Below are 15,473 nucleotides of genomic sequence, written 5' to 3' on the forward strand. Positions count from 1 at the left end.
AAAAGGAGGAGCATCAACCAATTGATTTTATTATAAATAAAAAACACCGGTGCATCACTAACACGAGTGTGTTGTTTTAATGAATTCAATAGTAAAATTAGTGTGAAATTATTATATATATATGTGTGTCTGTGTGTTATTTTAATGATGAGTGTGTGTTGAGCTTATTTGAGTTGTTGAAGAAAGTAATGTAATAAAAGGAGTTGAAGTTTATGAATATATTAGAATATATAACAACATATAGGTTGACAATATCTCAATCAATAACATATTATTATTAATATGAGGAATGGAACAATAGTTAAGGTTATTGTGGGTAAAAATGGTAACCTAAAATTTAAATTAAGATTAGATACAACTCAACACAAGAAACATCAACATCAACATTAACAATCAACACAATTTGTTGGTAGAAGTTGAATTTGTTTTTGTTGTTGTTGTTGATCAGATGAATAAATAAACTATGATATAGATACGGTACACATCGTAAAGTACCCATAAGATTTAATATCATTACCACAAATAACAATACCACATCTACCTCATTAAATATTACCAAACTAAAATGAGAAGAGGTCCAACCTAACATTGCACTTGCAGGTTCAATAGCATTTCAAAATATAAACAAATTATATACATCTATTTAAGAAAGAATGATAGAAATCATAATTAAACACTCATCTGGAGCCTATTAAAAGAATTAAAAAGTTCATTTCTTTTCATTCATACAAAACAAAATTTAAACACACAGTACTCTATGTTTATATCTCCAGAAACACATTGTTATTGTAGGATTGTTCTATGACATTTTGTTCATCACTAAAGGTATTAAACCTTCTTATAAAAAGAAAACACAAACACACATCATGTTAATATTAAAACCACAACAATATGAAAATGGAAGGAACTTTTACAAAATGGTAAGATAGGATACATTCTTTGATTTTGTTGGTATTATTGTTATATAATAATAAATATATATATTAATATTTTATTATTATTATTATTAATTGGGATGCTCTTTTAAAAATGATATGATTGAGATGATTGAACATTGTCAGTTTTGATATGGGTTTTGGGTTGGGTGTGCTATGGTATGCGATATGTTAATATATATTATATTGTTGTGTTCTTCCAACATCAATATCAGTTTAAATTTTAGTCGTAATGGTCTTTGTTTTCTTTGAAAGCGAGGTGTTAGTGTTGTTGTTGTTGTTGTTGTCGTTGTTGTTTTGATCATCATTTTGATTCTCACAACTAATGAATATATCAACAAAACACCCTTGGTGGTCAGAATACACTAGTGAACCAGAACTAATACACAATACATCATTTACATTCTATTTTAAATAATGAATTTAAAAAGAAATAAAAAGAAAAGAAATAATGAAAGAAAAGAAAATTAGTATTTAAAGTAAAGTATACTGGAATAAAAATTAATTAATCTAATCAAGTTACCTCTGTAAAATGAGTTTTAGAACCAAATAACATTAAATTTGGTGTGAAACCAGGGAATTTCATCAAATTCCAATTGGCCATTTCAATTGGTATCTCTGATGGATGCAATGGATAATAGTTTTGTTGTTGAATAATCATTTTACATATATCTTTGTTATTTAAATTGAATCTAAAGAAATTAATAAAGTTAATATTAAATTATATTTTAAAGAGTAAGTTTAAATTCAATCAATTAATACCTTGATGTTTTTCTTTGAATATCACCAACAATATCTGTATTATTCAAACCAATTGTAAATGAATTATTAACCAACAAAGTAGATGGATTCGATACAAATTGGACATTATTATATTTCTAAAAATAATAAATATTAAAATTAAAAATGTAAGAGATTAATGAAATTATTTGGATTATTTTTCTTTAAAGAAAGTAAAGACAAACATACTCTTGAAGATGGTAATGGTGGTTGTGGGAAAATGTATTCACTATTGATATCGTGAATCGATGGAACCACAATGAATTGGGTGGCGCTTAGTGCACCGAGTTTGGCAAAGAGAGTATCAAGCAAACTTTCATCGTTCTGGAATTGAGCCATGTCATGTCCTTCATCAATAAATGGTCCAAACTGATAATTTTTTTGAAAAAAAAACCAATACATTGTTTGTTAAATAAATAGAAAATCATCGAGGAATGACTGTACCATTATACTTACAAGTATTACAAGATTAGCTTGATTCTTTTCTACCAACTTTAAAAAGTCATCCAATGGAGTGTAATCGAAACAGTGATGCAATGAGAATGGTCCACTGGCAAACATAATATGAACGGATTTCTCTTGGTTTTCTAACGATTCACTCTTGTAGAAATCCAATTGTTTTGGCTATGACAGTAAAAAAAAATAGAAAGTTAATTAATTATTATTTGTACTTGTTAAAATGAATACATTAATATTTACATAGTAAACGGAAGAACAACCGAAATTTGAACCTGGAATATTCTCTCCTTCAACGGTTACCAGTTGTCCACTGAACAAAGCAGTCTCTTTTTGGAATTTAAAGGAATCGATACCCTTTTGAGTGTGTCCAAGCAGTTGGAATCGATTGGAGAGCAAACCGTTATCACATGGCCATACTCTACCAGCGATTCGAACTGTTTCCAATGAATTTGACGATGTTGATGTTGCGGTTGTTGTTGTTGTTGTTGCTGTTGGCTTTGAATCAATCAACTCCTTACCATCAGTATCAACAAACACCATTGATTTAAGTGATTGAGTGCTATCCAATACCAACTGATTGCTTCTGTTTACGATTGTATCGGACATGTATTTCATTGAATTGAGTGACTGTTGGATGTCATCGATCACTCTGAGATTGATGCTCGGTGCCATCGATCTCATGTCAATCACCAACTCCTTATTATAAGTTGATACGATCTTTGAAGACTCTTTTCTCGCTGCATAATTAAAGTTGATAACACTCTTCTTTACTGGTAGAAGCGAAGGTATACCTTTCAAATCGAAATCACTTAAGTCGACATCATTGTTATTGTTGCTTGTATCATTATTATCATCACCAAAATCAAATTCAAAATCATCTTTGTTATTTGTTATTGCTAGTTGTTTTTGTTTGTGAAACAACTGAAGCAGCTGTTGGTTTTGTTGTTGATGATACTGTTGTTGTTGCTGCTGTTGTTGATTTTGTTGTTGCTGTTGTTGCTGTTGCTGATTTTGCTGATGATTTGGATGCAGCTGGTTGCGCAGCGGCTGCAGATGCCGATGATTTCTTTAATTGTGTTGCTTTCTTTTTGACGACAGTTCTAAATTTACCAATGTGCTCGCAAAACGACTGTGGGTCGTTCAACTTCTTCTCGTTAGCATAGATATCCCATTCCACAGCTAGAACAGCTGCACTTATACCTGTCTCTTTTGATATATTATGCACTGATTATTTAAAAATAAGAATAAACAAACAGACAAACGAAAATAAGTAAATAGAAATCTACCATCCAACAACCGACCAATCGAAAACATAATCTAAAAACTTACTCTTTAAAAAGTCATTTTGATCTATCATACCAATAGCTTTAAAACTAGATAGAATAGATTCATCTATATCCATATCCATTATTTTTCTTTACTTTATAACAAACAAACAAACAAATTCTATTTTATTTTGCAAACTAATTCTTAATATTGGATATTATTGTTGTTGTATATATTATCTTATCTAGTTTCTAAATTATCTATTAGAGAGGAATGAAGTTTGGTGTGTGTGATTTGAAAAATTTAAATTTTTAAAAAAGAGCGGGAACATCTTTTAATTCATATTAATTTATTTTTTTAGATTTATCTATGATGGTATAATCAACTTACATGTTAATAACAATAATAATAATAATAACAATATAACAATATAACAATATAACAATAATAATATTTGGAATAAGAAGAAAGAGAAAAGAAAGATGAAATTTACATGTGAAACTGTTATGATTCTGTGGCATGACAAAGATCCAATATATTCACTCGATTTCGACTCAAGTTCAAATCGACTATGTACAACTGGTTCTGATAATGATATTAAAGTAACTAATCTATTTATTAGAGTTTTAAAAAATGAAACTAACTAGCTAGTTATAGATTTGGAGTTATCAAAAGAATGAAAAAGGTGGAGTTGAATTCAGTTTCCTTTCGTCGTTGTCGAAACACTCAAAGCATGTCAATGTAGCAAGATTCTCACCCGGTGGTAATCTGCTGGCATCGGGTAGCGATGATGGTACTGTTGTCATTTGGAGATTAAGTCCAAATCATATTAATACAGCAGCAGCAGCAGCAACTGCTTCGACACCAGAGACATCAACAACATCGACATCAACAACAACAACAACACAATCATCAATCGATTTGAATGGTGACAATGACAGTAGTAATAACAAAGAAACATGGACTGCCATCTCAGTGTTGCGTGTTCCCACCGATAGCTACGACCTCTCATGGTCACCAAACGGACTGAATCTAACAACCTGCTCTACAGATCATACCTTTCAAATTTGGAATCCCATTACAAGTATGTTTGTTATAATAACTTTTGTAAAAAGATAGTAACTAATATTTTTTTGTTATTTTTATTGTTGTTGTTGTTGTTATTTTTAGGAAATTGTATTCAAACTATTGAAGAACATACACATTATGTACAAGGTGTGTGTTGGGATCCTCTTGGTAGATTCTTATTGACAGAGAGTGCAGATGGTAGTTGTCGTCTCTATGAGAATAATAATACAGAAAAGACAACAACAACAACAACAAAAAAGAAGAAACAATCAAAGAAACAATTTGTACAACTAAAAAATGTACTATCTAAGAGAGTATTCACTGAAGGCACTACCTCTACTGAAACATCAAATAACAATAATAATAATAATAATAATAATAATATAGATAATAATAATAATGAAATAACAACAGAAACATCAAATCATGAACATAGAATGTATTATGATGAATGTGTATCTTCGTATGTATAACTCATTTGATAATGCAATTGCTTATCTTTAAACAAACTATATATAGCAAACTAATTAACGATGATTGCTGCTGTTAATAGATTTTTTAGAAGACCATCATGGTCACCAGATGGATCATTATTTATTACACCAACAGGACAATTTAAATCATCACCAAATGAAAAGGTTAGAAGTACATCATATTTATTCTCTAGAAGTATACCAAACAAGTAGGTATTGAAAATAATAATATTACTATTATTATTTGATAAACAATTGACAACTAACATTTAAATGTTAACTATAAACAACAGACCTATAATACATTTACCATCAAACAAACCATCGCTAACAGTTAAATTCAATCCGATTATATATCGATTGGATAAAGATAAGACATCACAATTGTCTGATATAAACTACAAGATGATATTTGCTATTGCAACATCAGAGACAATCATATTATACGACACTCAATCTTTACAACCAATACTAGTCATTTCAGATATACATTATGCACCTATTACAGATATGTGTTGGTAAGTAGCATTATAATGCTTATAAGCATTTTTAGTTGTTACAATTAATTATTAACGATTTGTATATATCAAGGACACATGACGGATCTATTTTAATGGTTACTTCACAGGATGGATTCTGCTCGTATCTAGCATTCCAACCGAATGAACTTGGTATACCTCTGGAGGAAGAAAACTGGCCAGAGTCTATGAAGGAAGCAAAACAATTGCGTTTAGATGCCTACCAGAATACTCTGTTTGAAAAGATTACCCAACAACAATTACATCAACAACAGAAACAACAACAACAACAAGAATCACTAAAGAGAAAGATTGATAGTGATTCAACTAATAACACTACCACAAACGATAATGATGAACAAGTTGAAAAGAAACAAAAGACAGATGACTCAACAACCACTACAACTACCACCACTACCACTACTTCTTCTTCAACTGAAACATTACTACCAAATGGTAAACCAAAGAGAAGATTACAAGCAACTTTGATTTCAAAATAAACAATACCAAATGTTTTATATGTTTAGCTAAATTGGTGATTTATTGTACATATTTAAATCATAAGTAAATAATAATATATATCAATGTTTAATTGGTTGTGTGTATTTATTATTGTACTCTAAATCTATTATAATTTACTTTTTTGATATTTATGTGTGTATGTTTTGTTTGTTGGTGATGTTTAACTTTTGTTTGTTTTATATTTGGCGTGATTGTAGTAGTATAGTATTAATCGAAATTTTAGTATTATTATTATTGTTGTTGTTGTTGTCTTAGTTTTATTGATATTTCAAATTTCTTTCATAACATTGTTTAAGGAATGGGTTGAGTCCAGAGATGAATCCACTACCGGTTTGTATCTTATCTAAACGCTTCAGTAGTTCACATGTTGCGTTACGCACGTCTTTCGATTGATGGAATAGACCCACCGCCACAGGGAATAATCCACCGTGCGACTTGGGCAGATAACTTAGGAACTCTGTCACCTGTTGCTCCGTCTTGATGCTGTTGAGGAAACTATCGTAGATCTTTAGCACCTCCTTCTCGGCGACGTGCTTACGCTTGCGTAGCTTCTTGATCGATTGCTGTATGGTGTGATCTCTGATGGCGCTGTTCTTCTTGGAGTTCTCGCGGTCCTGAAGATAGGTGCTGTAGGTCTTGGTGCGCGTCCAGAGGTCGGTTCGCGGCTTGTTCGCGTCGAGCGCGGCAGCGCGCGTCTGGTCGTCGGCAAACTCCTCCTCGTCGAGCGCCATATCCACGATGTGCTGGGTGTACTCCTGGAAGAGACTCTTGATCTTGTCCTCGCCGTAGTGCGCCGATATGTTGTAGTTGACTTCCGCCATAAAGTCGCTGTCGTACTGCGCAAACTTGTCGGGTATCTCGGTGACCAACGACGGATTCATCACTACCTTGCCGGTCTGAATGTTGCAGAGGATGTCCCACCAGTCGGTCTTCTCCTCGAACATCGGATTGGTGACACCGGTGATGTAGCCGGGCACCTCGAGGAAGTCGAGATACACCAGATTGGTGTACGGGAAGATTCGCTCCCTGATTCCCTTCAATGGCGGACAAACCATACAACACGCTGCCAGCACATAATTACAAACTTCGCCGGCACTGCATCCATATCCCAAAAACAATATTCTCTTTTGTGACAATATACCATTGAATATCTTCATTACATCATTTCCAAATTTCTGTACCAATGTAATTACTTTATACTATATATATAGTAAAATACAACATAGATGATTTGTGTAAGTTTTATCTTGAGAATGGAAATATAATATTATATCTGTTGTGTTTTGTCTTTACTTACATCACCAACTTCGTCTGGGAATAATGTTATAGGTATATATACAGGCATTGGCTTGCCAAGATAGGTTATATTTGTTGAGTGACTCTGTTTGTTCTTGTCGGGTGATGATCTCAAGATATGCTTTTGTACATCGTTTAGGAATGGAACGGTCGACATATCCAAACTATTCAATGAGTTATATAATTCAATGATTACTTCTAGCGATGGTGAACTATAGTATTTCTGTATACCTAATATCATAAATGGCTATATAATATTATATTCAATCAAAGTCATCGATATTAGTAAAGAATATCTAGATTTGATTTGATTTGATTAACTATACCTTGTAAATATGAATGAATGGATGAGTTGTACAGATTGCCAATGATTTTACAATGGCACCACGTCTTACTGATTCATCTTTTTGATTGTTCATATAGTTGAGACAATAGAGGAATTGTGATGATGATGATGTTGTTGTTGTTGTTGTTGTTGATGGAGAACCTCCTGCTGTCGCCAGTGTGTTAGAATCGCTTCTACTGCTAGAGCTACTGGTCGATCTATTCAAACTGTCGGTAGCTCCATTGTTGTTATTATTACTGTTGTTGTTGTTGTTGTTGTCAGAGATCGTGGTGCTAGCTGCCGCCGCCGCCAAAATCTTCTCCTCCGCCATCTCTTTTATCATTCTATTGACGTGTTGCAAGAACTGCTCCTCTTCGCTGGCCTCTGAGAATCTTACACCCAGTGCCGTTCCACTATCGGTCAACACACAATCAAACAATGGTTCCAACTGAGTGTGTTCAAGATCTGAATGTTTTTCACTTTGATTCGATTCGATAACAACAACAACAACAACAATATTGTTAATATAAATACTTATTTGTACAACTAATATAAACACACATACATTTTTGTAACTAAAACATTATTCTTTCCAACTACATTGATAGAACCTGAATAGATTTGAAGAGTTAATTTGTCGGCATCTAACATTACCCAACCCTTTGACTCTTGTTCCTCTGAGAATTTATAAATGAATGCTTCTATTGTACTTTATATTCATTTATTAATGATTTAGTTAATACTTGTTGTAAACTACCAAATTATACTTATAAATAGTTACCATATAATTTTGCCTTGTGTTTTTGGCTTTGGTTTTGCTTTCTTGTTCTTTGAGAGAATTCCATCGGGATCGGGTCGGTTTAAGAAGAATACAGTCCAATCGGCATCACGATTGTGAGCACCGTCCGGAAGCATAAACTCTGCAAGCAGTGCCTCATCCTCACCAGTAGGACATGGATATTGATATTTGACTTTACTTCCAATGTCAATATCAAACTCTGCCAGCAATATATATTCAACATTCTTTTTAGAATAGAAATTGGTAGATGATGATGATGATCCAACTACTGTTGTTGTTGTTGTTGATGTTGATGTTGTTGTAGAAGTAGTTGAACTGTTGTTATTGTTATTATTGCCATAGGTTGTGGATAATGATGGTGATGATACAGATGCTGGTGATGTTCCACTGCCTGTTGTCTTTACTCCACTCGATGATTTATTGAGTCCAGTGGATGCTGAAACTGATTTTATAATTGTATTATTGCTGCTACTATTGGTATTTACAGTGTTGGCGCTACTGCCACCTCCATAACTAGGTTGTTTTTGGTGATGATGATGTGGAGAGTTGCTACTACCATTGCCATTCAGATTGAAGGAGGTTGATGAATTCATCGATGAAGTTGAAGAAGCTGACGATGGCGATCCAAACGAGGACACCAACCCAGGAGATCCAACTGGTTTTCGATTGGGAGAGTCTGACATCTAATAACTAACTTTGAAACTCTTTCAACTTTTCTACTCTGATATTTATGATTGATCACTTACTTTTTTTTTTTTGATCACTTACTTTTTTTTTTTTTTTTTTTTTGTTGTTTTTTTTTATGAACTAAAACTATACACAAAAATAATAAATATATTTATAACAGTGATTGTTTTAAATTTAGATTTCGATTTCTTTTAAAATAAAACAATTTATCATAAACACTTAATATTATTATTATTTCTACACTACTACTATTGTTGTTGTTGGTTGTTACTGCTACTATTGGTACTTTTACTAATATTATTACTATTTTAACAATTAAATAAAAAAAAATATAATACAAAAGAAGAATAAATAAGAATAATAGATAAAATAGAGTTTAATGGGTATAGGCTACAATAAATGCTATGATTTATCGAATCAAATTCCAAACAGTCTGTCTATCTATTGATAATAAGATTTTTTTTTGATTATAAAAAGTACGTTGTTAATTAAAAACAATCAATCAATAAAAAAAAAAATGAAAAAATTAATGAAAAAAAAATTTGATCAAAAAAAAAACACACAACTCACACTAAATCTTAAGCAATTTTTTCAAATAAAACAATAATTATCATTATTTTTAAAAATTATATTTAGTAATTTTTTTTTGAAAAAGCACTTCATTTTAATTTATTAAAGTTGATTAGAAATAAAAACCTTTTTTTTATGTTTATTTAATTAATCGACCATCTTTCAATTTAACTCAAATATCCTGTTTGTTATATGAAAAATACTTTGGAACTTGATCTTGACATTGTCAAAATAGTTTTGTTTTCTTGATCTTGACTCTAAGAAATAGACAATATTATGAGTCTTGTCTATTGTTATTTTCCTTTTCCTAAAAATATTTAATGTATATTGAATTTAATTCTTCCTAAAAAATGATATTTGATATGAATGATGTTCTGAATATTATTTTGATTTGAAAATTTTATTTTTACTGATTGATGTATTAAATTAATAAAAAACAAAAAACTTGTTATTTCCTTTTTTTTTTTAACCTTGATCAGGTTATCTATCTGTTTTTAGATAATCCATAATTTTGGATAAAGTAACTTATTGCTGTTATTTATGAACTATTCATGATCAGACACTGACAATCGCCCACAGAAACCTTAAAGATTCTATTCTCTCTTCATAATATTTTAAAATTTAAACTACAATCAAGAATTGATTCAATTGTTATTTTTCTTTACAAAAAAAAGATTAATCTCTAGAATTCTTTTTAATAATTATTTAATATTTGTAGTTGGAAACGAATAAACTTTGAGAGTTCTCAGCGGTTGCCTCTTCACCTGGGTATTTACCGAGTTGAGCGAGTGAATTGCAGAGTGCACGGTGGAGGTAAACTTTACGGGCAGCCTCAATGTTGTCTTTGGAACCCTTCCAGGTGGCGATGATCGAAGCTTGGAGTGCACGACCGTATGAGAATGAGAGTGACCATGGACGGTTTGGAAGAAGATTCATTGCGTTCAAGTTGGCTGTGGCTTCCAACTCGGTTTGACCACCAGAGAGGAAAACGACACCTGGCAAAGCGGGTGGAACGGTTCTCTGGAGAGTACGAACAGTGAGCTCGGCGACTCTGGTTGGGGTGGCTGGTGCGTTGTTTCCAGTTCCGTTCAACACCATGTTTGGCTTGAGGAGGGCACCCTCCAACATGACGTGGTGGTCATTGAGAGCCTTGAAGACGGCGGCCAAGACACGCTCGGTGATGACGGCAGAGTCTTCGATGGAGTGAGTTCCGTCCATGAGAATCTCTGGCTCGACGATTGGCACCAAACCGTTCTCCTGACAGATGGCGGCGTAACGTGCAAGAGTATGGGCATTCTCTGTGATGGCGAGTTGCGATGGCAATGCCTTTGGGACGTCGATCTTGAGGACGGCTCTCCACTTGGCGAAACGGGCACCGGCTTCGTAGTACTTCTTGCAACGATCGGCCAAACCGTCGAGTCCTTGTGTGGCGGTCTCACCGTCGGTACCTGGGATGACGACGGTTCCCTTGTCGACCTTGATACCGGTGATGATACCGTGCTTCTTGAGGATGGCTGGGAATGGAGTGCCTTGCTCATCGTTCTGGTAGAGTGTCTCTTCGAACAAAATAACACCACCAATGAACTTGTTGATGTCTCCCTCAGTGTTGATCAACAAATCTCTGTAGGCACGTCTGTTTGGTTCGTTGTTCTCCAAATTGATCTTTTGGAAACGACTTCCAATTGTATTTGTACTCTCATCAGCTGCCAAAATACCTTTACCTGGTGCAACAATAGCTTTCTATTTAAATTGTATAAAAATAAAGTAAGTAAATCAATTTAATTAAAAAAAAAATATCATGATATTTTTTTTCTAAATTCGGTGTAATATATAAAAATATATAGTAATAATAATTCATAACTAGTTAAATATATATATATATATAATATTTAATACATACAGCAGTGGCAATTAATTCATCACGATATTTAGAGAACATTTTATATATGTTGTTTTGTTTTGTTTTGTTTATTAACTATAATTAAGTTATTATTTATATAATTAATTATCTGTTTATAGTATAAAATTCAATTTCGAAATGAAAATATTTCAAATATATTGGTTAAAAGGTTGAAAAGAATACTGACTAAATAGATTATAATTATCAAAAAAGTTTAATGGTGATGAACAACAAACCACACCATCACCATTAAAAATGAAAAAAAATTAAAAAATAATTAAAAAACAACAACAATTTTTTAAATTAAATCAATTGAGTACTGACTTTGTGGGGTACCCCACAAAAACCAAAATAAAAGTTGTAAATGTGCTCATTTCATTTTTATTTTTTTTGTTTTTCCCGATTTCCGTTTGATTTAACTTGATTAGGCTTTTTTTTTTTAATAGATCAATCATTCCATCATCGGACCTTTTAGAAGTGAAAAACAATAAAAAAAGTAATTCTAAAAATAAAGGTATATTTTCAGAGATCAAATTAAACTTTAAATCAATAGAGTAGAGTTAAAGATATTTATTAATTAAGATAGAGTTTAAAATGTAAATATAAACAAAATTTTTTTTTTTTTAGTGTTCTTAGCAACATTTCTTTTTTGCATTCTTCTTCCCCCATTTAAATTAAAATCAAAATGATAAAAAGTGTAATTTTATTTGTATTTTTATTATTATCTACTATCTATGTTTGTTCAAAACCAATCGATAGCAAACAAGACAATCAAAGATTAAATGTATTTTTAATACCTCATAGTCATTGTGGTAATTATTAATTTTTCGAGAATTATTGACATTAATGACTTTTTGTTAATATATTTTATTTTAGATGTTGGATGGGTACAAACATACGAACAATACTATACCGAAAATGTTACAGTTATACTAACAGGTGTTATTGAATCTCTCTTAAAAGATCCATCGAAAAGATTCAATTGGGCTGAAGTGTAAGTTGTTTTATTTAGAATTTGTACAAATGATTCTGGTGCACTAAAAAAGAATGTTCAACTAAAAAAAACAAACGTTCTTCCATTTCCAACCTCGATTTAGAATTTATTTTGAAAGATGGTGGAGTGAACAAACCGATTGGACTAAATCAATGGTTCGAGAGTTGGTCCAGAATCAACAGCTTGAGTTCATCGGTGGTGGATGGGCACAGAACGACGAAGCTGTCGCTCACTATCAGGCGGTGATCAATCAGATGACTCTGGGCCATCAGTTCCTTCTCGGTGAATTTGGAGTGACCCCGAAAGTGGGCTGGCAAATCGATCCGTTTGGAGCTTCGAATCTCACACCTATGCTGTTCCGACTGATGGGATTCCAGTATCATGTTATCGACCGAGTCGATCAACGTTTGAAATACCAATTCAATGCATCGCCAGATATAGTTGGATCCGGTTCATTGATAGACGATCGTTCCTTTGAATTCAATTGGTATCCATCCGCTAGCTATTCCCGATCACTCTCCATCTTTACTCATATTCTCGATGACCATTACAATACACCAGAGATTTGCTACCAGAATGCTTCCGACCCTGTAAACATTACCTGTACAGGATTTGATTTTGAAAGTAATCCACAAATAAATCCACCAATCACCCCCGAAAATATAGCGGAAAGAGCAGATATTCTTCTGGAAATTGTAAGGCAGCGTTCACTCTATTATCGTCATAACAATTTACTGGTTCCATTTGGAAGTGATTTTAGTTTCCAGGAAGCCAGTATGCAATTTGGCAATATGGATCTGCTAATAGCCTATATCAATTCAAACAGCTCCTATAATGTAAATATTAGATATGCGACACTGAGCGAGTACTTCCAGGCGGTGGAAATGGAAACACAACCCTCGGATTTCCCAGATGTTAGTGACACCGATTATTTCACCTATACCCAGTGTCTTGCCAACGACTATGCTAATTTTAATAATTGTATAAACTATTGGTCAGGATACTTCACTAGTTTCCCACTACTCAAGCAGACTGTACGAGATTCGGATTCAATTCTTAGAAGTATTGAAATTCTATTTTCATTGGCTAGTGCAACGCCAAGTTCTGAATATACATTCGATAGTCAATTTGTATTCGAAGCACTAGAGTTACACAGGAATGTTAGTGGTATTCTTACACACCATGATGCTGTTACTGGAACTGCCAAGGAATATGTTAGGAACGATTACTTCAATATGCTATGGAGTGCTCAAAATACATCGTTGGATTCAATACCATCGATGGTATCATATTTACTGGCGAACGAATCAATAGAGTATGGATTTGACTATCAAGATATATTACTCAAAGGTATGACTATTGGACAAGTGGTGGTTGTTTCATTGAGTAATAGTTTGGCATGGAGTAGAGTGGAGTACGTAGACATTCCAGTGGGTATTCAAAACTATGCAGTGTATGACTATAATCAGCAACCTATACCGTCACAGTTAGTTCAAAGATTGGATACTGACGAATGGCATTTATATTTCGAAGCGTCAGTTCCAGCTTTGGGTATCACCACCTACTTTATCATGTGCATAGGCAATCGAGATAATCAATTTGAATACGTACCGAATCAAGGAGAACTATATTATCCAATACCAGCATATAGATCAATACCAAATGAAATTATTTCATATGGCAATTGCCAAGATGAGGGCATGGATATAGTGATCATCGGAAACGATCAATTCCAACTTCATTTCCAAATGAATCCTTCTAATAATTATTTATTAGAATTGAAATATTATATGGATTTGAACAGCAGTGGAAATAGAATAGAATTAAATCAAAAGCTATATGAATACGATTCAATGCACGATGATTGCTATCATTTCAGAGTACATGGAGAACCACATCCACTTGATGCAACATCCGCTCAGTTCTATCTAACGGAGGGACCACTTTTATCAATGGTAATCATTGTCTATAGTAATAATGTTACACAGCTATTCACTGTTTACAATTCGACATCCGCCAAGTCTGGGACTATTGCACAGGAAGATCAATATTTTGAAATCGAGAATATTGTTAGTGTTGGATACAACTATGAAATCTCCATGAGATTCAACTCATCTATTAGCAATGGTGCTACCTTTTATTCAAACAATGGATTGGAAACAATTAAAAGGGAATGGATGGAGAAATTTAATGACTCTGATGTTTCAAGTTTAATCGTTGGTAATTTCTATCCATCTATAAACACCGCTATAATTAAAGATTCAAACTCTGAGCTGGCAGTTCTTCATAGACAGTCTATGGGTGTAAGCAGTCAAGCCAATGGACTACTAGAGTTCCTATTGATACGACGTTCAGACAATATACAAACCTCTATTCATGAAGCATTGAACGATACAAGTACAACCCGTATTAAATCCAGAATATTAGTTGGACAACCAGAGAGAGTAGAACTTCTTCGAGCTCAACACACTCTGATCCATGAGAACCCATTACTCAAGATGTTTGCACCGATCAAAGGTAATTCGATAGTTCAGTGGTGTAAAAAGATGTCGACATTTTATAGTCCACTTGGTCAAAACAACAATCCATTCCCTCAGAATCTACATTTACTTTCATTGAATAGGCAATGGGATAATAGTGATCAGATGATTATGAGACTAATCAATATTTATCAAGTTGATCAAAACAATGTTTTCTCTCAACCAATTACTATATCACTAGGTCAATTATTTAACAGGTTCAATATTACATCGGTTCAACAAACTACTTTATCAGCCAATTCCATCATCGCTAGCAATACAACCACTCATCAAACTACCATTACACTCAATCCAATTGAGATTCTAACATTTACATTATCTTTTTACAATTTAGATCAAAC

General features: G+C 33.0%; 5 protein-coding genes across 5 annotated transcripts; 2 read left to right on the top strand and 3 right to left on the bottom strand.

The window, feature by feature from the left end:
- Positions 1 to 643: 643 nt before the first annotated feature.
- On the bottom strand, positions 644 to 3,582 carry PPL_09091 (uncharacterized protein; the record flags this gene model as incomplete). The annotated part of the gene is given in 10 exon segments (XM_020579889.1): positions 644 to 688; positions 780 to 837; positions 1,300 to 1,340; positions 1,459 to 1,627; positions 1,698 to 1,813; positions 1,905 to 2,084; positions 2,172 to 2,339; positions 2,415 to 3,052; positions 3,072 to 3,398; positions 3,504 to 3,582. 10 exon segments carry the CDS (start codon positions 3,580 to 3,582, stop codon positions 644 to 646), a joined length of 1,821 nt encoding a protein of 606 aa, XP_020430564.1.
- A 340-nt stretch (positions 3,583 to 3,922) lies between these two features.
- On the top strand, positions 3,923 to 5,999 carry PPL_09092 (WD40 repeat domain-containing protein; the record flags this gene model as incomplete). Its single annotated transcript, XM_020579890.1, has 6 exons — positions 3,923 to 4,042; positions 4,098 to 4,524; positions 4,611 to 4,971; positions 5,071 to 5,190; positions 5,275 to 5,499; positions 5,573 to 5,999. 6 exons carry the CDS (start codon positions 3,923 to 3,925, stop codon positions 5,997 to 5,999), a joined length of 1,680 nt encoding a protein of 559 aa, XP_020430565.1.
- Positions 6,000 to 6,278: 279 nt separating this feature from the next.
- Positions 6,279 to 9,124, bottom strand: PPL_09093 (uncharacterized protein; the record flags this gene model as incomplete). Its single annotated transcript, XM_020579891.1, has 7 exons — positions 6,279 to 6,584; positions 6,733 to 6,917; positions 7,163 to 7,220; positions 7,319 to 7,564; positions 7,644 to 8,175; positions 8,208 to 8,351; positions 8,424 to 9,124. The coding sequence occupies 7 exons, from the start codon at positions 9,122 to 9,124 to the stop codon at positions 6,279 to 6,281; spliced, it is 2,172 nt and encodes a 723-aa protein (XP_020430566.1).
- A 1,279-nt stretch (positions 9,125 to 10,403) lies between these two features.
- Positions 10,404 to 11,637, bottom strand: fba (fructose-bisphosphate aldolase; the record flags this gene model as incomplete). Its single annotated transcript, XM_020579892.1, has 2 exons — positions 10,404 to 11,438; positions 11,599 to 11,637. The coding sequence occupies 2 exons, from the start codon at positions 11,635 to 11,637 to the stop codon at positions 10,404 to 10,406; spliced, it is 1,074 nt and encodes a 357-aa protein (XP_020430567.1).
- Positions 11,638 to 12,283: 646 nt separating this feature from the next.
- On the top strand, positions 12,284 to 15,439 carry PPL_09095 (uncharacterized protein; the record flags this gene model as incomplete). The annotated part of the gene is made up of 4 exons (XM_020579893.1): positions 12,284 to 12,410; positions 12,475 to 12,592; positions 12,711 to 15,109; positions 15,330 to 15,439. 4 exons carry the CDS (start codon positions 12,284 to 12,286, stop codon positions 15,437 to 15,439), a joined length of 2,754 nt encoding a protein of 917 aa, XP_020430568.1.
- Between the last annotated feature and the right edge of the window lie 34 nt (positions 15,440 to 15,473).

This window comes from Heterostelium album (genome assembly GCF_000004825.1).
Source record: "Heterostelium album PN500 unplaced genomic scaffold PPL_scaffold9, whole genome shotgun sequence".
Taxonomy (NCBI): Eukaryota; Evosea; class Eumycetozoa; order Acytosteliales; family Acytosteliaceae; genus Heterostelium; species Heterostelium album.